This window comes from Synchytrium microbalum, assembly GCF_006535985.1.
Source record: "Synchytrium microbalum strain JEL517 chromosome Unknown SmJEL517_scf0004, whole genome shotgun sequence".
Lineage (NCBI taxonomy): Eukaryota > Fungi > Chytridiomycota > Chytridiomycetes > Synchytriales > Synchytriaceae > Synchytrium > Synchytrium microbalum.
Window position 1 is genome coordinate 913554 of NW_022158353.1, and position 22095 is coordinate 935648.

The following is a 22095-nucleotide window of genomic DNA, read 5'->3' on the forward strand; positions in this document are numbered from 1 at the left end:
CTGCACAACATCTTCTTGCTTTGACTGAAACGTTCCAACTATGGGCGGAAAACAGACCAAAACAGAACCCCTCGTGTTCCATAACGAGCCTGCGGTTCCTATACAGGTACCAATTCCTGCTGTTCTTGTAAATTCAAACAAGCTCTTAACAACTCCATTTTCTCAAAGTTTTCATCCAACTTTTTACGACAATTACAAGGCTTGCCACCAGACAATAGCGTATGAATGCATCTGATTATTCCATATTATGTCTCCCCCTCGTCTCACTTTTCCCTTCTTGACATTTTAGGTGTTTCCTTCATCTGGGACATCACCATCAGAAGAAGATTTGGACTCGATTATAAACAAGAGGGTGCAATACGAGAACGATTTGCAACGCCAACGACGTGCTGCCTATGAACAGAGGTCGGCTGACCAAGTTGCTCGTGAAGCTGATGATTTGATACGAAGAGCAAGAGGGTGCGTGAGCTTGGACCAGTATGTTGCTGTATGACAGCTCGAGCTTAGCACCCTTTTCGTTTGAGCTTTCATGTATCAGCAATGCTGGGCTGGAAAGCACTTTGAACAAAGTTTGATGTTTGGAATCATTGCAACTCGCACAGTCAAGATGCGCTTCAAGACTACTGGCTCAAGCACTCATACTTATTTTCTTCATATCTATAGAGTATCTCTACCAACTCCAAAACCAGAGTACATAGAAAAAGAGCAATCTGTTATTGATTGCTATAAGAAGAATCCAGGCAGGCCATTAGATTGTTGGCGTGAAGTGGAAGAGTTCAAGCTGGTGGCGAAGAAGGCTGAAAAGGTAAGAACATCGCGAAGTTGAGAAGTTTCTTCAATTTTGGGCGAGTCCTAAAGTCTTTTCGCTTATAGGACTTTGTCCTGGGATTATAGAGACACAACGGACACAGCTCGACCATGTACATCATCCAACGTAATAATAGAACACACCTTTGCTTTACTATTCTTTTAGTTTATGGATTACTGTACAAATTGACTTTATGAAGGTTTTTGTGTTTTATAGGGATGTTTTATATTTCGGTAATGGGGAGCTTGTCCGTAACCGGGATTATTTACAATGGGAAACCCCGAGTATATTCACTACTTTTCGTCCAGAAATCCATGTTATTGGGTTGTGGAATTGTTTTTGGCTTTGTTTGGGGAGTTTTGAAGGGGGCTAGGAATTGTGTGAGAGTGTCCAGTTTCCAAAGGTTGAAGGAAAGAGTATGAATAATCAAAAAAGCACGTATAAGGTGTGACCAACATAGCACAGCACATAGCATCATAATTCAGTCCATGAAGAGCCTCCAACCAAGGACAAATGTCTGTCGACGTGTTCGTTTTGGGATTGAAAAACACCCAAAGCAAACCGCATCTCTCTCGTTTCATTGTTCGGATACAAGAAGCGATGAATTTCCAGAGAAACTGATTGAATCGAGGGTTGTCTTGTCACAAGTCGTATGTACTACCAATACCTCAGATGACACGTCACCGACCAGTGATTCTACAGGTTTGCCAAGATCTTTCCATCAAGTCCACTTGAAAGATCGATATTGGCTCAATGGCAATAAATAGAACTGGTGCCAAACTACCAGTTTGTGAAGTGATGGGGCAGTATGATGTCCGCAAGATCGCGCTCTAGTAAGAAACAAGGGCCACTACACAATGGTGCAAGATTTAGAAACGAGAAACGAATTTGAATATTGCGAACATGCCCAAACTTGCATGCCGCACGTGGTTACTCCTCTTTTCCTGTGCTAGATTTGATGCAGCACAACGATGAAGACAGTGAAGTGTCACACGACTAAAAGCTCACAATCCCACTTTGCTATTTCATTTCTCAGCTACAGTACAAACAAGACAAGCTACTATATTACGGTTTACTAGATGATGTTGAGAGTTTGTTCAGCCCAAAACTAGGACCGCCTCCATAGGAGCGTACACGTTTGAGCTCGTGCCCTTCTTCAGCGCGTCTCTTTCGCAATCCTTCTTCTAGCGTTGGCCTAATAAGAAACGGTGTGAGAGGGTTTCGCAGCCTCAGATGCAAGGCCAGTAAGACGGGTTGACTCTTACCATCCTGGGGCAACAGGTTGCTCAGGAGATACATTTGGTGAGCTCAATGCGTCACCAAAAAACACTCCATCGTCGTCATCGTCGTCTAGTCTGTCCCAGCCAAATCCAGCCTCGACAGACTCTCCACGTATAAGGTTATCAGCTTGAAAACAAAATCCAAGTCAGTCAGAATTCATGAGCAGATGCAATCAACAAGGGCGTCATCTTGGATAAAGATTGACTGAAACTTACAAGCGACGTCAGCATAGTTCAATTGCGCCTGTGTCACGAGAGGAGGCACAATTCTGTCTGAAACAAAGTCTGAAACGGCGGTTGGCCCTAATGCATCGATGTAGAGGTGGATCATCCGGCGGAGATCAGTCCTAGACTTTTGTAAAGCATTTGCTGCAGAAGTATCAGTGATGCCAAGCCACAATGGTCGTAGGGAGCGAGCTAGAGCCAATCCCTCCTCCGAGATTCTTATAGTGGCATAGCCGAGGAATGGCCATGTGATCCACGATAAGCAAAATACCAGAATCTTGTATCGTCTTCGTAATTCAGCCCTTCTTGAACTGACCAGGCTCAATACGATGGTGGAATAAATGGTATACAAAAGCGGAGAGAGGACGAGCGTCACCAAAACCTTCCAGGTCGATATAACATCTCGTCCACTAATCTTGACTGACGATCCTTTAAGGGCAGCTATAGGAAGACAAATACAGATTCAATGTGAGGACCCAAGGTACGCATTGCTTGAAAGAACAAAACCGTACCTTTAGCCATTCTGTGTGAATAATACCTTGCGACTAGAGCCGTTGGTCCGAATAACAGCATTCCTGGAGTAGCCAACACCATCAGAACCAGCAACTCCAATAATCGCGCTATAAACAGATACATAGACCTAGCCCGATTTACTTGAGTCGTGTACTTGACTTCACTGTCTCGAATACCGTAAGACTTAAGTATCTGATTATAATCAGAAACTCGTTCCAACAAGTCTCTCTGGCGAGGGTCGTCCTTAAATTTCAGGTAGCCCGCCATTAATCGCCTCGTTAGCTCGAGGTTTTGAGCGAGACTGAGTTTGTGGGTATCAGGTGCATATAATCGACGACTCGCTTGAATCAACACTGGTTGCAAGAAAAATCAAGTCAGTTACCGACAAGAGAGGGAGTCAAACATGGAATAGGATGGGCTTACTAAGGGTATCATAATCTGGGGCCGTCACAGTAATCTGCTTCAAAGCATATAAAATTGTATCCAACAAATTCCCACAAACAGCACGTTTATCTGTTCCACCTCGTTTGAACTGTTCGACCTGCTCGGGCGTTCTATTTGTCAAAGATTAGGTTAGCAGACGGCTACCAACATTCTCAGAATGACCAACGTTCTCAGAATGATTCTCTGACATACATTGATATCGGCTCTCCATATTCAACAACAGCTCTAGACCTGAAACGATCGGGATTGAAATAATTCAAACCAACAGGTATAATCTTCACATCCAGCCCATCATGGGCAGCCATAGCAGAGAGTGCCATAATAGTAACACCAGCCTTCAAAGGCAAGAAATCTGTTCTGTCATGACTACCACCTTCTGGAAAGATACCGACTACTTCTCCGTTTGCCAATCGTTCAATGACAGATTTAAACATATTAGTCTGATCAACAAATGGCGTTACTTTGTACGTTGACCCAACCGTTTTACCCTCTGAATTCTGCCTTAGTTTCAACAGACTAGCTAAAGCGGCTGGGTCTTTGCCTTCGAATGGCTTCTTTATGACTAGTTCGGTATCTGATAGGATTTCGACGACTTCGGCTGATCCACCTGTGACGGTTATGGTAGATCTTACAGATGTCTGTGTTGTGAATTTAGTACTGATTCCTTTGACGGTGGTTGATGTTGGCGAATCCACGTATATAAAACCACTACCAAGTTTGGTGAGATCTTGAGGTCGGTCCACTGGAACTAGGGACAAAGAGAGAACAATCTATGAGTTCGGCGCCGATTGCATGATGTAATGATATACACACTTGAGCTCATCCATCGTGCTAGCGCTCCAATAAACCTCTTTTCCATGCTAGATCTCGCTGCTACGAATCCAACCTTGCGAGGAACGAATCTTGAGACCAAGATTGGATCACTACAGATCAGGAATCAGTTCAATAATCCGAATTTCGTTGGTGAAATCACATTCCAAGTAACGAATGGTTGGAAGAAATCCAAACTGCAAAACCACAAATTGATGCACAGTGTTTACGTACATGAATTGATTCGAGTGAGGTGCGCACACGAGGATACACGGGCCACTAGAGCATATATCAGTTAGTTCCTGCTTCGAGCTGCAATAAAGATTCAACACAACTTACGATTTAGGAACGTGAAAACTGGAACGTCCTCGCACATCCCTGAAGAAGGTGTCAAGCAAGCCGAACGTCACAGTGGTGACGATCCTGTATTTCAAATCACTGTTCGGGTCCTGCATCGTGAGAAATAACGACCTCAAACAATTCTGCAATATGCGTTCGTTGGACACAAAACACAAAATCGGTACAAAATCCGTGTTGGCGTGGTAATCACTCCAAACACCACACTACGATCAGCCTGGCGTCGCGTCGCGTGTTGAATATAGTAAGTATGAATTCTCTTGCAGTACTGCGGTAGCAAACACGTCGATTGTCGTGTTGTAATCACGTTGCAGAATCTAGCTTTATATAGAATAATAAGGGAGCTTCAGCTAAATATTTAAATAAGTAGACTCCAGCCGTGGCGTATTTACAGGTGGCCTTTGAAGTGCGACACGAGTTCCATCTTATCACCATAAAATGGCAGCAAATCAACCATCTGGTTCAACGAAGCGGCCAACTTTTCTGATGGCTCATTAGCCAACAGGAGTTTCATGGCAGCCAGCTTGCAATAGTCGTGATTGAAGTCACCAATCAGTTTTTGCATCTAGTGGGTAATAATGAATGTTGCTTGAGATCGTTGAGTACGTTCAAAATCACCAAAAGACTCAATCTGTGAATGATATAGGCCCAAATTACACTCACTGGGAGAACAGAGACTTCTTCAGTTCCAGCAATCTCAGCAACAACAAGCAACCTTTCGCGGTCACATCTAGCATGTGCCATGCGAGTGTAAACATCACCAGCAGTCAAGTTTGGCACTGTATCAGTGGTTACAGTACTTGCAGACGTAGACGATCGATCGGTATACATTGATTCATGTGCATTGTGTTGGAATTTAGAACCAACTGGAAAATTGAGTGCTGTTGATGAAGCCGGAATGCTTTTTGGATCGACTGGTTTCCTTGTACGGCTCCAACTTCGTTTTCGAACATAGACTGTAGGAGCTGCATTGCCTATTATGGTAGTTATGATGGGAGATGGGTCGTAGCGATGCACGAATACGAAGAAAGACAAAAGCTCGAAATCATAGGAAAGCGATATACCTTGCCAGTGTTTTGCGTTGAATGAAAAGCCATAGCACTAAGGGAAAGGTGAGTTTCGAGTAAAGCACCATACCATCTTTTTCATAGCCATAAACTCACCCATCCTTCTGCGTCTACATCCCCGTGCAAGTCTAATACCCAGCTTGGTTGAACCCATGCCCAACCAGGTGGTCTATACGAGAAGATCTTGTAAACTTTAATATGTCAAATTGTTTCTAGAATGACACGTGGAGATTACGGATTCTGATGCTCTTTTTCGGTTCTGAAAGTTCCGCGAGTATCGCTCCATGCAGGGAAATCAGATGGTAGCAAGGACTTTGATGAAAACCGAGGTTTCCCAAACAGTGCTGACCTGTAAGTGGAAGTGCAGGGGTATTTTAGGTCCAAGTATCAAACACTTCAAATAAATCAGATCATGGATCAGATATCAAATTATTTCTATAGATCATACTGTAAACACGGATCTCACCCTCTTTGATTTTCTTGTAAATGTTCAATGACTTGTCCATGTTGCAATGGTACCTTTTCCGTTTGGAATCGAGGCACCTTGAAAGTAACATTAGAGCGAGTATTTCCTTCCAAAGATGGTCTAGGCGGTTGCTGCAAGTTTGGGCGAGGAGGTTTCTGTGATGCAGGCACGTCCATTGAACGTCGCTGCTGAATGTGGTGAATGTTGTGAATCAGTTGAGCACAGAATGGAAGAGTCAGCAGATGAAAAGAGGTTGAGACTGCCATACCGGTTCCATGTTTCTCTCCTGCAGATCTGCAAAGGATCAATGCCTGCAAATGGTAAGTGGTTTTCGGACGAAACACGTTTTGCGACTGGAAAGCAACATACAGCGCGTTTAGACCAGCATTGAAACTTGAATATATTTATATTTCGCTTCGATATTTTGCAAATTTTACAACTTATGATCTTTTGAGCCAATGAATGGTGAGGTTTATATTTACAGCAGCATCATCAATACCCGCATCATTCTTCTTCAAATCCAGCTACACGTTTGGCAACAGCGAGAGCAGGAGTGACATCTTTGCCTCCAAGCTATCAAAAGGAGCGAGCAGTGAGAGACATGATGGTACGCTGGTCAACCCAGATATGATGGATCAACCGAAATGACATTACCAATATCGCAAACATCACAGCAAGCAATAAGATGACATACCTCTTCCATCCCGACCTTGACAGCCTTTGCTTCTTCAACCGCATGGTGTTGTTTGTCAACAGCGCTCTTGTCTGCGACACGATCATCACGTTCTTCTTCTTCGAGAGCCTTGATACCTTCCATACGACCAATACGAGTTGCTGGAGCAGATGATTCATCCGTATTGGCCATCATTTCGTCCATGAGCTCGTGAGATTTCTTGTGCACTTGTTCAATCAATGATGGATCAGTTTGCAATGCTTCCTTGCGGCCAGTTTCTTCTTGTTGTTGGATGCTCATTATGATAGTAGATCGGCGACGTTCTTAGTTTGACTTTGTTTGTAGATGTGGTTTTATGCGACAAGGTTTTCGAAGTTGCTCGATGTTCTGCGGCCAAAGCATGCATGATGACTGCAAATGAGCAAGACGCGAATATCACGTGGAGAGCATAATGTATTTGACAATTAGACATAAAGTTAACATGGATAGTTTGCTTGTCCATCGTAATGCAATTCGGCTGCTCGAAATCAAAACGCGTCCAATCTTGTTTATCACGTGAACAAGCCAGAAGCTCATTTAACTGCAATTTTTTCCGATTTGTTCAAATAATTATTCCTACATTAATGTCACATTACGGTTGAGCAATTCCAATCATTTGAGCTATTCGTTCCCATTGTCCAGCTTTTCTTGGTCTTGCGAGAATGAGAAGAGCAGCAAACAAACCCAAGACTTCTGCTCCAGTGCTCCAGTATTTGGAAGGGCATGCATCGTAGTAGTTATACACTGATATTGGCACAATTCTAAAATATAAGAATGACTGTTAAGACATTGAAATGCCTTTGGTTGAGATTAGGTACAAATAGCTTACATTAGGAAGAAGAAGACAATGAAAAATGCGGACACACTCTTCATAAAGTAAACCTCATCTATGTGCACGAAAATTCGGTGTAAGCTTCCAAGCTGTTCTTTTTCGCTTTTCGCTCTTGAGTGTCTCCAAATTTTACCTTTGGTGACAGATACCTGACCAGACAACAATATCCTGCCTTCAGGTTGCGTTCCAGATTCGGTGGCATTTGCACTATTATGAACATCATCAAAGCTAACAGCCTAAAATAGTGAAAGCGAGCCTGTAAGTTTCCAATGAACAAAACAAAACCAGTGACTATCATGCATACCTTGGAATTCTGCGAAGGACTACGACCGCGTGACAGTTTTCGTATACTTCGGATCGAGGGCGGAGAAGATTCCACAACGGGTGCAAGGAGTGTCGGTAATGTTTGCTGTTTTTCCGGAGATAGAGCAGATTGAGGCATGGATGCGTATCCTTCGTCATTGGCTGGTGATGACGCGGGCGCTGATGATGCCGGGGATGACATGGCTGATGTATCAACTTTAAGAGACTCGGGAGTAGATGGTGATGCAGCAGAGGAATCCTTCTTGGGTTCGGTTTCTTTACCATCTCCAATTGCATCCAGTGAAGGCCATTCAGCTAATTTGACACCAGCTGGCATATCAGATGGCAATTCACTTGATTCACTGTTTTCCTTTTGTAATGGTTCTGCTTGTGGTGGTGCTAGTGTTAATTGTGCGGTGGCTGTTGACCTGTCACTGTGCTGAAGAAGTGACACTCGTAGATTTGCAGCCTCTTCGGCCAATGCTTGGCATGTGTTTTCCGCCTCTACCGCCTTGGCTTCAGCAGCAACCAGCTTAATACGTAGAGATCGGACACCGTCAGCATGAAGGTTGGATCGTTCCTGAATTTCTTCATGAAGTTCAGCAACACGTATACGAAGCGAGTCGACTTCAGTCAAATCACTAGGATCAGCGACAGATGGTATTCTCTTGTTCAATTCGGTATTCAATTGAGACGTCAAGTGCTCAACACGAGAGGTGAGCAACCGAATCTCGCCTTGTGCCTCGGCAAATTGCCGCTTCCATTCCTTGGCATCGAATTCAACAAGGATTAATTTAGCCTGGGTTGAAGCTGACTTTTGAGCAGTTTCGTGAGCTTCCCGTTCAGCTTCAGCCAGCCATGCTCGTACTTGAACAATCTCTTCTTCTCGATTTGATATGACGGCCTTCAAATCAGAGACATCGACAAGAGACATGTTGGATGCGGATACAACAGATTTAAGACCTGTTGTCGGAGAAAAACCATCCACAAGAGAAGCAGCATTGGCTTGAGTCATATCTTCAATACGACGTTCCAGTCTGGTGACCATGGATTTCAATTTCGCGTTTTCAGTCATTACACCTTCCAGTTCGATCGGTAGGGAGGTGGAAGCTCTGGATTTAGCAGCTTCGACAGGTTGAGGAGCAGGACTGACCTCTGAAGATTGAGGCATTGCTACCAAAGCGGCCTCCAACTCGACAACACGAGCTTGCAGTTGAGCTTTTCCAGTAACCATGACCTGTAGCTCCTCGAGACGAGCTTGAAGCTCAGCGACTTCTGTTGAGAGCTGGATACTTTCAGCTTTGATGGTGTCCAATTCAGCAGTACGTGCTTGTAATTCATTGACTTGTGATTGTAGAATACGGTTTTCTGCCATTGCATTGTCCATTTCGACGATGCGACTAGCAATATTCTGTTGTGAGGAGTCTCGATCTATGGAGAATCCATTAATCAGTTCACACATTCGTTGCAAGAACCCGCAATGAGACTAAGTAAGCAACGGTTTTTTACCTGCACCGGCTTCTTCAGCAACTTTACGCAGGAATTCCATTCGCACGGTCAAACGACGAATCTCGTCATTCTGTTCAATTTCCGAAGCTTTGAGTTCATCTCGTTCCTTCATGGTGACTTGCAACTGAGTCTGGGATTGCTCCATGACTGCCTTGAGCTCGTCTCTCTCCTTGATGGCAGCTTCCAACGAAACTTTGCAAGCGGTTAATTCAGCTTGGATATCAGCACTTTGTACGGAATTTTGAGCCTCCCGTAACTGAGATTGGAGATCTACTATAGCAACTGCCTGAGTTTGGATACTAGCTTCCAACTCAGCTACTTTGGATACAGCTTGTTGTAACTTCTCACCAGAGACTTCAGCATCTTTGGTTAAATCAGCTACCAATTCACGTAACGGAGCGATCTCGGTTTCGGCAACTTTCTTAGCGTTGACGGCATTCATCATTTGCTCCTTCATGGATTCCATTGAGGAGGACAAGATTGAAACTTGTTCGGCATATACGACATGGTCTCGCTGTAAGTTTTGGATTGCTTCTTCTCGTTGAGCCAGGTTGTTGCGTAAAACTACAATTTCTTCTCGTGCAAAGGAAAGAACGGATTCCTTTCTTTCGAGTGCAGCGGCGGCGCTGCTTGAGGAGGCCAAGTCTGCTCTGAGACGTTTGTCAGACGAGCTCCATTCCTTCTTGACTTCTTCGACAGCCAAGTCTCTCAGTTGAATTGCTTGCTCGACCTGATTTTTGTAGTTCAGATCAGTCAGTGCCTTCGTAGCCAAAAACGACTTGTGATGACAGATGTGCTCACCATTATGGTTAGCTCTGCTCTTTGAGATTCCAATTCTTTAATCTTCAAAAGAGACTCTTGCAATTCTTTTTCGGTATTAGCAGCAGTATTCAATCGAGCCTCCAAGTCAGAAACCTGTCGAGCAACCAGTGCTCGTTCCTTGGTAACCGTGTCGAGTAGACTCATTTTTGCAGATCCAGCTTCGGCTTTAGCTGCAGCGTGCTCCGCTTCAAGTGCTTCCAATCGGTTGGCCAGTTCATGTTTAGAAGCTTTCAGAGCAGCAACTTCTTGTTGGGCAGCATCCTGTTCTTGAGTGAGGATCTGGTGAGCTGCTCGTATTTTACCCAACTCGGCTTCCAACAATGCCAACTCCGATAGAGCGTTAGCAAGTTTATCAGCAAGATCTTGTTCGGCCAATTTGGCTTGTGATATCATGGCGGTAGATTCATCCTTAGAAGCTTCTAATTCCCTGAATACATGGTCGAGTTCCTTGTTGAGAGTCGAGATATGTGTGTTTTGAGAATCCTTCTCAACAACCAAATCCAAGTTTTCTTGTTGCAAGGTAGCGACTTGGGTGCTCAAATCCTCTAACCGTTGGTCCAATTTGACTTTGGACGCTTCTAGTTGGGCTACTTGTTGAAGAGATTCATCCAATCTGGCAGCCATATCGTCCATTTCCATCTCTTGAGACTGAATTTGCTCAGCTAATGTGGCTTGAACCTTGTCCTTGAGTTGAATTTCGTGGACTGAAGCTGCGCGAGTTTGAAGTAGAGATGCAGACCGTTCAAGGATCTCTTGTTCCTGAATCTTGAGTTTGGATTGCATTTGTTCAATCTAAAGGTGGAACTGTGAGCTTTCATTTGCAAAACAGCGCTGTACTATGCAGCATCCACTCATTTTCGCTGATACTGACTTGGCTGAGGAGAACGTTCTTTTCATCACTCAAAGAAGCTACTATCGAGTCCTTTTCTTTCACCAAGAGCTCCAATTTATCTTGAGCTTCCTTCAGTTCAACTTCAAGCTGAACAACTTTCTCTTGTTTCGTTTTCAGTAATGCTTGAGAATCAGCCAAGTTGGACTTGACCTCAGAAACCTAAGTTCATCGCATACATGAGGAATTGTAACAATGAAACCCATCTTGATGGAGAATTACAACGATGTATATTTACCGTGGCTTCTAGACTAACTTTGTCCTTCACAGCAGTCTTTGAGAATTCAGCACTCAGATTCTCAATGCTTTGCTTATTGCTTTGAGACACTCGAATGACAGACTTGAGCTGCACAATCTCGGACTTGGCGGCATCCCGTTCAGCTTCAAGATTGAAGACAGTGGCATTCAATTGCTGAATGTCACGAGCCATTTGTCTCTTGAGTGAGTCCACTTCACCATTGGCATTCGATAATTGGGTTTCAAGATATTGGATTTGAGTAGTGCACACAGAGAGTCGGGTAGAAGCTTGCTCGATTTCAGCTTCAAGAGACATGATGGTTGATTGCTTGTTTTCTAATTCGATAGCTTTCTCAGCATGCACTTGTTGTAGTTGGGAATCTAATTGTTCAACGGATTGCATTGCTTGAGCTTTTGCCTCGAATGCATGACTCAATTCGAAATTGGTGGACTCTACTGCTGCCAGGATAGATGTTAATTTGGTCTTGTACTCTTCCACTTGGGATTCAAGTTCTTTGACGTGGGATTCTTGGTCCTTAAGGCTTTGATCCGAGACAGCCTTGACTTCAGATGCTTTGGCGCCCGATTCAGCAGCGGACGCTTGAGCAGCATTCAATTCAGCCTGCCTGACGACGACGTCTTTTTCAGCTGCAGCCAATTTGACTTCCAAAGCAGCCACCTGTTGGGACAGTTCTTGAATTTGTACTTGGTACTTAATGCATTCAGCTTCCAATGCATTGACGTTTGCTTTGAGCTCCTTTTCAACAGCAGTGACCAGAGACTGAGTACTGGCCATAGCTTTGGCTCTCTCGTTAGCTAGGTCTTGCATCTCTGCCATCTCAGATTGTATGCCGGCCAGCTCGTTGGTCTTGGATTCTAAATCGGTTTCCAAAGTCTTGATGGTATTAACCAAATCATCCTTCTCCTTGGTTTGTTCCTGCAACTTGCTGACGGTAGTTTGAAGTGCTTCGACTTCTGAGGTCTTGGCGGTAATAGATGCTTGTAGAGTCTTTAAGGTAGCATCGAGCTCACTCTTGACTACTGAGAAAGTGCTAGTCTCTTTTTCTAGAGCTTCCTTTGCAGCGGTATATTCGGCACGTGTCTTGGCAAGATCCGCGGCCAATTTTGTAGCTTGTTCACAAGCTTGAGCACCTTCTTCCTTCAACTTCAGGATGGTGGCTTCAGTTTCGGCAGAGTTGAGCACGCCTGATTGAGACTGACTGATTCGTTTGACAAAGCCAGCTTGTCTCCTTGAAGTCTCAATCTGTTCTTCTAGTTTTGTGACCTAAGTGACAAAGCTTAGCATTTCAATTGCTCACCTAAACTACCAAACCAAACGCGATTTCCGCTGCAAAAACACACTACATTCCAATATTTCCAAGCATCGTACCTTTTCTCCCATGCTCAAAAGTGCCTTCTTGGCTTGTTCATCAATCGTTTGCACAAGTTTACGTCCACGAACGGCTGCATTCTTGTCTCGTTGATCATTCTTGGATCGCACATCCTTGAGTTTGGTCAAGTTACCGATATGGGTTCCCAGCTCCACGGCAAGTGCTTCGGCTTCTTTTCTCATTTCACTACGATCAGCTTCCATACCGGCAATGATTTCACGAGCTAGTTGCAACTCATGAAGAGCTTCTTCTGTAGTGTATTGAGCAGCCATGACGAAAGGTAAAGCAGTGCTTGAGGAGGACGGCAGTCGACGTCCGATGACGGGACCTTCGACAATGGAGGGCAAGGATGAATTGGAACCAGGAGCAGAATCAGTTGATCGACTTAGAGCTGTAACTCGCTCAGCTTTGGCTAACTGATCTGCAAGGGTACCAATCTTGAGTTGCAATTCCTTGTTCTCATCTTCAAGCCTCTGTTGTCTTGCCAACGTCATTTGAGAAGTTTGTACAGACAAACCGGATTTGCGGCTAGTATTCATGGAGGTTGATAGTTCTTCAACAGCAGCGATGTAACCCTTTGGATCAGTTTCAATGATGGAAGAACGAGAATTTGAGCGTAGTTCTGCCATATCTCGTGGTTTCGGTAGTTGGGAAACGGAATCTTGAGCCTCGGCTTCTGTAGAGATTGATCGAATTACTATGATGGGCTGACTGGTACTCTTTGAGGATTTGAGGAGTGGAGATACAGTGTCGTCCTCTTGTACATTGGCACGTTGATCTGCATCACGTTGACGTTCATCCCGTAAGGTTCCGACAGTGTCTTGCAACTTAGTAACCAGTTCTCGTAATGCACCATTTTCAGCGTTGAGGTTGATGACTGTATCTTTAAGCAGAGTGTTGTCAGCCCCTTCTCGCTGAATTCTAGATTCTCCTCTAGCCTTTTCTCCATCTTCGAGTAATGATTGTATGGATTTGGTGGATTTGGATTTGCTCATGTGTTTTCGGTGATCGGTGCCCCAAGACAAACGAATGGCTGCCACTGAAGGTGATGAGGGTGAAGGAGGATCAGCCAAAGCCTTAACTTGAGTGGCGAGGTCGACATTCTCAGCTTCTAGCTTGGCCATGGCAGATTGATATTCCTCAATTTGTCGTAGGTGGGATTGTTTGAGAGCACGGTTGATTTCCAAGAAACTGCCCAATTGAGCATACAAATGTTGAATCTGAGCCCATAATCGTTCTTTTTCAGCATCGGATTGTCGGGATTCCTTCTTCAAATCGGAGATGGTGACTTCGGCACGTTTCTTATATTCTTGTAGATCCTTCAAACGTTCTCCGAGTACACTTGAGTCGGCAGTGTCTTGTCGATTTTCGTGTAGTTGTGTAGATAATCGAGCAATGGTCGCTTCAGCCTCAGCCAGGTCCGCTTTAGCCGCATCTCTAACCATTTCAGCAGCAATTTTCTGTTGAATGGCTTCATTTTTGGCGTGCTCCGCCTCTTGTTGAGCATCGAACACTTCATGACGTTCATCCTCCACTTGTTGTCGTTCTTCCTCGTATTTGTGAAGCTGAGTTTGGAGCTCTTCATTCTGTTTCAGCAGACTTTGGCCAATTTCAGAGGCGAGCATCAGGTCACGTTGGAGTGTATCAACATCAGTATCCTTATCCTCGCAAGCGACGTGGATGAGATTTTCCAAGGATGGCGACATAGAGACGTCTTGGAATTGTGAACCCATCCGTGAGACTAGGAATGCGTTGCTTCTGTCGGCTTCTACCCGTAAATTCTGAATAGCTGGTACTGGGCCGGCTTGTGGTCGTAGAGACATTCGTGAACACGACCACCTTGCTTCTCCCAATACGACTTTGCGATGGTCTCACGTGTAGTTCGCGTTCAATATATCGATCAGAAAAGTAGCCTTTTGCATAGCAAATTTCCTCAAATATATCAGCATTGCTAGAGCCCAGTTTGATTCGGTTTTTGAGGGCGATTTTGGGGGCACATTTTGGATCCACTGAATTTCGGAGGTCACAGATTAACACTCTAGAGCGACTCCATTAGTTCAAGCCTATCCTAGTATAACTTTAAACAGAACTAGTTAGTGCTTGCTTCCCACTTCTCGATTTGAATAAATTGCCAAAAGTTTAGGAGATTTTGAAAAGGAAGACTTGATCATTGAAATTGTAAGAGGACGAAGACAGGCAATACATTAAGAACATGGGCAAGGACGGATTCCTTACGGCAAAAGCAAGTTTCACTATTTAGTCTTATGCTCAATTTCACCTTCATTTGTCAAACACTTTCCAACATTTGCTGCGGTCAGTCAAGACACTCTAATCCTAACCTTATCTACCTCTTATTCATAGGCCATTGCTACCAGAATCAAAGCGAAAGGTCTGTCAAAGCTTCGATGGTACTGCCAAATGTGTGAAAAGCAATGTCGAGATGAGAACGGATTCAAGGTGGGTATTGGTTTGTGATGTTTTAGATCAATCCTGGAGTACTAACCATAGCTCCTGTATGTGATAGTGTCATTGTTCGTCTGAGGGCCATATACGACAGATGCAGCTATTTGCTGATAATCCAAATTCATTCTTGGAAAACTACTCGAAACAATTCTTGGACGACTTTCTGAAACTCTTGTCAAGGAGGTAAGCGGAGAGGCAAATCGTATGCATATCATATCTATTCATAGCCGAGCATATCATGAACTCCCATTCTGTCTCAATAGGTATAACTCACGACGAGTCCATGCCAATCTCGTCTATCAGGAATACATCTCAGATCGCGAACATCTTCACATGAATGCTACACGATGGAACTCTTTAGGCGCTTTTGTACAATACTTGGGTCGTGAATCTATATGTGAAGTCGACGAGACAGAAAAGGGCTGGTTTATAAAATGGATTGATCGATCACCTGAAAATCTGGCACGACAAGAAGCCATTCAGAAGAAGGAACGAGGAGAAAAGTCAGATGCTGAGCGAGAACAAAAGATGCTGGATGAACAGATTGAGAAGGTTGCTGCCGTCACTAATGCCTCAGAAGCTGTAAGTTGAAACCATGTTTTGGGTTCATCTGTTGTGAGATTGAAACTAAGCTCTTTCTCATTTCCCTTTAGCAATACACCGAACTGCAACGAGACTCGGAAGAAGAAAAGATCAAATTGAATCTCAATCTTAAGGTAAGGTTTGATCTATCAAGTTTGTGGGATGTTTGCAACGCAAAGCGCCTCCTCATCAACACACTCTCAATATCCGTCCAGGTTGGTTTTGCCAAACCGCTATTCAAGAAACCGGAACCAAAGAAGATGAATGCTTTGGCCATGGCTTCCAAAAAGTCGGTCGACGCCTCTGCATCAAAAGTTTTGTCGTCTTCAGCTCCTCTGTTAGGTGAGCATACGAGTCTTCTTTCGAAGGTTTTAGAATTGTGTTCTAACCAAACGAAAACTCTAGGTAAAAGGATGAGTGAAGTCGAAGCTTTGATCAATGAGGATAGGTTGAAGAAACAGAGAATGGAGGCTTGAGCGTCGTGTTTGTAGTTGTTGCACTCCTTAATATATAAAATCAGATTATTTTTACAGAAGATCAATATTCAGTCTCATTCAGCCAAGGCCAGAGTCAAGGATCTAGTCAGAGATGCTTTTCGCGTCTTTTGTGTCGTTATATTCTTGATTGCGTTTTGTGTTGAGATACCACATTCACCACCAAACAAACATCAAAAGCACCTTCCAGGAAAGCTCCAACACGGTCAATCATGGCAGACAGTAAGCAATTGGTCTGGGACCGCACGATGAACGCGTTGCGACCAACACCACGTTAAACCTAACTCATTCCAAACGTACACTCTAGCGGATATTGAAGGATGTTTTGTCATCGCGAATGCTCTCAAAAGTCAAGGAGTCAAATTCGTCTTTGGTATCGTCGGCATACCTGTCATCGAGGCATGTGTTTCTCATAGCATCAACCCTTCGGAAGTCGTACAACCTACCTCACGTTTTCGGTTGAACGAGTGCATGGGATATTTGACGATTTTAACTCGACCTAATATGATATGGTGTACACCTTGTTTAGATTGCTCAAGCATGCATGGCTGTGGGGCTTCGCTACATTGGATTCAGAAATGGTAGGTTTCTTGGATAATTGTGGGATTACGTCACAAACTGAAAGAGAAAACCTGAAAGATATTTGATTTATTGTCTTCGTAATGAGGCCTTTCGTGTGTACTGCTTTCCGTGATTCTGTCTTTGCAACCTGGTGACACTCTTTGCATCAACGATTTGCAATTGACTTTTCTCGCTATGTAGAACAATCCGCTAGTTACGCCGCTTCTGCCGTCGGATTCATGACAGGTCGCCCAGCTGTCTGTCTTTGCGTGTCAGGTCCTGGGATGATTCATGGTAGAAAACAAATTCGCGTCAAGGTGGTTTGCAATGCTTCTGACCCATGAACTTTTATAGCTATTGCCGGAATGGCAAACGCTCAAGTAAGCATATTGTGTCGTTTGCCTTGTATTTTCCTTGGCTAACATTTTCACTATCTAGGAAAACGCTTGGGTATGAGACATATTCCAAAATTGAAATTGGATATTCAAAACCATGCGTGACATTTATTGTGGAATCGAGTACTAAAAATATTTACGGATATTTCTAGCCCGTCATTGTTATCGGTGGATCATCAGAAATGGCTCAAGTACGAAAATTTAGCAAAAACAGCTTAAGGAATTATGTATTAATAGCTGATTTTCTAGGATGCTATGGGCGCCTTCCAAGAGTTTCCACAAGTTGAAGCTGCTAGACTGTACTCAAAGTACACTGCTCGCCCCGGTAGCATCAAACAAATTCCTCACATTGTCGAAAAGGTGGGCGTTGTTCGAAAATTGCAAGATTCGTGTATGAAAATCCTAAAACATTGAATCGCTTGCCTTCCTCTTAGGCAATTCGTGAGAGCATGTATGGTCGTCCTGGCGCCGTTTACATTGACATTCCTGCCAATTATGTAACTGGAAGAACCGATGTGAGCAAGGTCAGCTACCCTCCAATCGCTCCAGGGCCACCAAAGGCTATGGCCGACCCAGCAATGATTGAAAAAGCTGCCATGGTGCTAGCTAAGGCAAAAAGTCCATTGGTTATTGTGGGCAAGGGGTACGAGAAGGGAAAATCATATTATGCTAAATCCTCTATGAAACGGTTTTTGAAAATCCCCTCTTTGCTTGTTTCTAGTGCCGCAGCTGCATTTGCTGAACATGAAGTCAAACGACTCATTGAAGGAACAAATTTGCCATTCTTACCCACTCCAATGGGCAAGGGTGTAGTCGATGATGATCACCCGTTGTGTGTATCAGCTGCTCGTTCATCGGCACTGAAGGGAGCCGATGTCATAGTGCTTTTGGGTGCCCGATTAAATTGGATTTTGCATTTTGGTCAGGCCCCGCGTTTCATGAAGGGCGTGAAGATTATCCATGTTGATATTAAGCCTGAGGAGATGTGAGTCTTTAAGAGAACGCATCCGAAAAGAGAGCTTGGCTCAAGATTCAATTATTTTCAGGGGAAACAATGTTTATGGTGCACAAACCGTACCATTGTTTGGACACTTGCAATTGGTTACTCAACAATTGTCTGATGCTCTCTTACGTCATCAATTCATGTTTAAGGCTGCTGAACCATGGTAATGTCAGGTTATAATTTTCATTTCTGCCTCATGTTTGGAAAATCTTACCAATGCAAACTACTAGGTGGAAGGAAATGAATCAAAAATGTCTCGCAAACAAGAACACCACCGCTGCCTTGTTCAAAGACGAAGCACTCCCTATGTCGTACTATCGTGTATATGCTGTCATCAAGGATCTCATGCCAGAAAACTGCATGTTTGTGAGTGAAGGTGCCAACACTATGGTAAGTTACATGTAGGACACAACGCCAGGTGCATTTTTTTGTCCCAGCACACGAAGCCGTGCTGTTTGCTCATGCTAATTCTCTTGATAGGATATTGGACGTACTATCATCTCTCAGCACAAGCCCAGAGCTCGCTTAGATGCTGGATCCTTTGGTACTATGGGAGTTGGTGTTGGATTTGCTATTGCTGGTAAGGTGTTACGTTGTTGTTCCGACACTGCAATGGAATGATAACCGTACCTTTTCGTAGCTGCCGCCGTATACCCTGAGAAGCGTACTATTTGTATTCAAGGCGATTCAGCCTTTGGTTTCTCTGGAATGGAGATTGAGACCGCTTCTCGAGCCAAGTTGCCAATTATTTTTGTTATCATCAACAACAATGGAATCACCATGGGAATGGACGAAGCTACTTTAGCTACATATCCTCCTGGCAAACAGTTGCCAAGTACCGTCTTAGGAATCAACACTAGGTACGACAAGATGGCCGACGCATTTGGTGGGAAAGGTTACTACTGCAATACCCCTATCGAAGTCGAGAAAGCCTTCAAGGCTGCCTTGGCTGATACCTCCTGCATTCATGTAATCAATATCACCATCTCGACGAACACGTCTCGAAAGGCTCAAGAATTCACTTGGTATGATGACTGCTTCTTAATAAGAGTGAGCTCAATCTAACTTGACCCTTTTCATTCAGGCTCACACGATCTGGAGAACACGATGCAAAGATCTAAACAAACCCGGTTGGATCAAGCTGGGATCTAAAAACGTGGTTGTTATAAAAAACATTTGTCGCGACCCTAAAAAAAGCGTTTGAAACGAATGAATGAGTAAAAGGGAGGATTTCAGTCCAAGAGGATAAAATGCCTCTATTCCGTGTCTTAGTTCCTTTATGTACCGTATTCCGTCGACGTTCTCTAGTTTTCACACATTTTTTTCCTAAATTACAGCCTGTGTTAAGCTTATCCATTACGAAAAAGGCGTGATCAAGACACATCAAAGCATTTTGCAGTCGTCGATATTGATGCGAATATAGGCTTTTCCTTGAGCGATTGATCTTGAAAAGCCATGGATTTAGCATTGGTGTTGGAAGCATCAAAACTCAATGAGGCAAGCTACCAGAACACAAAATGATCTACACAGAGGTACTCATTACATGAACCTTCCATAGTTAATTGGATCGCATCTTGAGATCTGTCAGAGCTGGCAGGAACAGGAAGTTGAATGCCAGACGTTGATTGATCTCATTGGAGACGGGCTGAAGGGTCATCAATTGCAGGTAAGCGCTTTGTTGATGAGATGGATTTACACATAAATTGTATATTTTGATGAATCTCATTTATTTCGCCACTAGATCCCGGTTGGAAAGGCTGCTTTTCTACCGACAACACTCAAACAAGAGTCACGAATTGTTGTGTCGGTTGGTGATGATGTTTATATTGAGACTCAGATCAAGTACGCCAAACCAATTTTGGCCCGACGAATGCTTTGTAAGTTGGATCTGCAGTTGTGCAGCTTTGGATCTGTTTACCAACGGTTTTGTACAGTTCTTGCTCGGGCTATTGAAACGATTCAAGCCAAAATTGAAGGATTCGAGTCTTTACGAAACAAGGTACTTCGAGAGCCATCACCAAAGCCTGTCCCTCGTGCTCCAGTCCCAATGGTTGGAAAACCCGAATTCGTAGGTTCTTCGTTTCCGATAAGAATGCTACAATGTTGGATACTCAATTGTTGGACCTCTCTTCTACAGCTGGCACAGATCGAAGCTGCTACCAAAGCACGATTCATTCCTGTTGATGAAGAAGAGCTCAAGTCGAGGCCTGGACTAGTGTCTGCTGGAATACAACAAGTAAGGCAGCCTTGTCCAGCTGGTCCTTTTACATAATCTCTGACTCGTCCTCGCCTCGCGTCTGTAGGGAACTATTGGAGATGAGACTTTTATGGATATTCATGAAGAGTACACGGACTGGGCAGGTACAGAAGGCAGTGTCGTTACGGATTTTATTTGACGGTTTATTTTGCTCACATTGCTTTAACACCGTAGACATAAGATATGCTTCTGATCAAGTTATAGCTGAAGAGTCCAAACAACAAGCCGCGGAACGTCAGCGTCTACGCCTACACGATGGTAGAGCTCTGCAAAAAAAACACTTTGAGGAACCTCCCCTCCCCACCGAATCAGCTCGATCAAAAGACAAGGATAAACCGCGCTTAAAGAAACAAGTCTCGTTTTCCGAACTACCATCTTTAAATGACTCACCACCTCGAACAATAGAAAGTGCAAAACCAGAATCGCCATTGGCACACGTCAAGTCACCTGCTGATATATACAAACTTATGAGTAAATTTGCTTCATTATCTACATCTGTAAATGATGCAAAAGGTGTATTGGTGTCATCGCCCACTGAAGTCCAAAAACCAGTCCAGGCATCTGTAGCCTCACCAAAACCAACGAAGCCCATAATCAAAAATGTCAAAAACAGTGTAGTCTCACTAAAGCCATCATCACCGTCATCGTCATCATCTATTGTAACGAAGCAACCACGCATACCAGCTGCCGAGTTGATTATGAAGAAACAGGTACAAGAAGTGGAATCACCAACACAACCGCCACCTATGGAGCCCTTTGATGACGATAGTCTAGACTATGATGTATCAACAGCAGATATATTAGCTCTAGCACAAGAAATCATACCAGCTTCCATGGTTGGAGGAATGCCAAAAGGTCGTGGTAAACAGCCTGGTAGTAATCAATTAAAAGGCAATGATAACGACGAAGCAGAGGATGAAGAAGAAGAAATAGACAACGATGATTATGACGATAGCAATGAGGATGACTATGACGATTATGATGACGAGTATGAAAAAGAGGACGAACAATGGTATGCTCAAGAGATAACGCAAGGAATCAAACGAGAACTTGCTGAATATGAGGAGGCATACTTTGATCAAGTTGTACGTGAAGACCAGGATTCAGATGCAGAGGAATCAGTGGCCTTCCCTCCAGATTATAGTCCGCCATTGACTCAACCTCCCAAACTTAAATCCACATATATCAAGAGTAAAAATAACAGTGCTACTCTTTCCAGTGCGAACGGTAAGCTTGAAGCGACTGTGTATCCCATGGTGGTGGAACGAACTACCGAACAAATAGACAGGAAGCCAGAAGACACAGTCTCAACAACAGCACCAGTCTCTCGCTTCAAACAACAAAGGCAATCACTAAACTCATAAATGGCAAGAAGATCTCAAATATAACTTAGGAATTTGTATATATTGCATTTCAAACAAATGAAAGCATTTTATAATTATAGACGGTTTGGTGGTTGTTTGTTGCTTTTAATGTGCTTGCTGGGCTGTTGCTTGCTCTCATTCCACTCTCACACGCTTGTTTCGACCATCATCATCTTCCTCGTCTTCTTCATCTCCTTGTTGAGCTTCTTCAAAGGCATCAATCCAATATGTATACAAATCAACAGGTGCCTCCAAATCTAAAAGCAAAAAAAGACGCTATTGGTGCTCGCGCATGACTTGCTTTTGAAGCG

The 22095-nt window shown here is 43.8% G+C and overlaps 5 protein-coding genes across 5 annotated transcripts; 3 read left to right on the forward strand and 2 right to left on the reverse strand.

Annotated features, from left to right (window-relative positions):
- Window positions 1-40: 40 nt before the first annotated feature.
- Window positions 41-894, forward strand: SmJEL517_g01350 (uncharacterized protein; the record flags this gene model as incomplete). The annotated part of the gene is made up of 5 exons (XM_031167278.1): window positions 41-106; window positions 169-219; window positions 290-459; window positions 664-805; window positions 874-894. 5 exons carry the CDS (start codon window positions 41-43, stop codon window positions 892-894), a joined length of 450 nt encoding a protein of 149 aa, XP_031026720.1.
- A 979-nt stretch (window positions 895-1873) lies between these two features.
- SmJEL517_g01351 (uncharacterized protein) lies at window positions 1874-4129 on the reverse strand (the record flags this gene model as incomplete). The annotated part of the gene is made up of 7 exons (XM_031167279.1): window positions 1874-2003; window positions 2074-2215; window positions 2305-2754; window positions 2826-3179; window positions 3250-3380; window positions 3463-4018; window positions 4084-4129. The coding sequence occupies 7 exons, from the start codon at window positions 4127-4129 to the stop codon at window positions 1874-1876; spliced, it is 1809 nt and encodes a 602-aa protein (XP_031026721.1).
- A 696-nt stretch (window positions 4130-4825) lies between these two features.
- SmJEL517_g01352 (uncharacterized protein) lies at window positions 4826-6146 on the reverse strand (the record flags this gene model as incomplete). The annotated part of the gene is made up of 5 exons (XM_031167280.1): window positions 4826-5002; window positions 5101-5538; window positions 5601-5673; window positions 5740-5853; window positions 5971-6146. 5 exons carry the CDS (start codon window positions 6144-6146, stop codon window positions 4826-4828), a joined length of 978 nt encoding a protein of 325 aa, XP_031026722.1.
- Window positions 6147-15222: 9076 nt separating this feature from the next.
- Window positions 15223-16186, forward strand: SmJEL517_g01353 (uncharacterized protein; the record flags this gene model as incomplete). Its single annotated transcript, XM_031167281.1, has 5 exons — window positions 15223-15311; window positions 15392-15710; window positions 15782-15844; window positions 15926-16052; window positions 16116-16186. 5 exons carry the CDS (start codon window positions 15223-15225, stop codon window positions 16184-16186), a joined length of 669 nt encoding a protein of 222 aa, XP_031026723.1.
- Window positions 16187-16416: 230 nt separating this feature from the next.
- On the forward strand, window positions 16417-21784 carry SmJEL517_g01354 (uncharacterized protein; the record flags this gene model as incomplete). The annotated part of the gene is made up of 20 exons (XM_031167282.1): window positions 16417-16426; window positions 16512-16639; window positions 16734-16785; window positions 16967-17059; window positions 17120-17145; window positions 17204-17215; window positions 17313-17351; window positions 17410-17520; window positions 17595-17803; window positions 17882-18145; window positions 18207-18326; window positions 18394-18553; window positions 18644-18743; window positions 18804-19213; window positions 19722-19829; window positions 19905-20040; window positions 20098-20231; window positions 20301-20399; window positions 20467-20524; window positions 20595-21784. 20 exons carry the CDS (start codon window positions 16417-16419, stop codon window positions 21782-21784), a joined length of 3459 nt encoding a protein of 1152 aa, XP_031026724.1.
- Window positions 21785-22095: the final 311 nt, after the last annotated feature.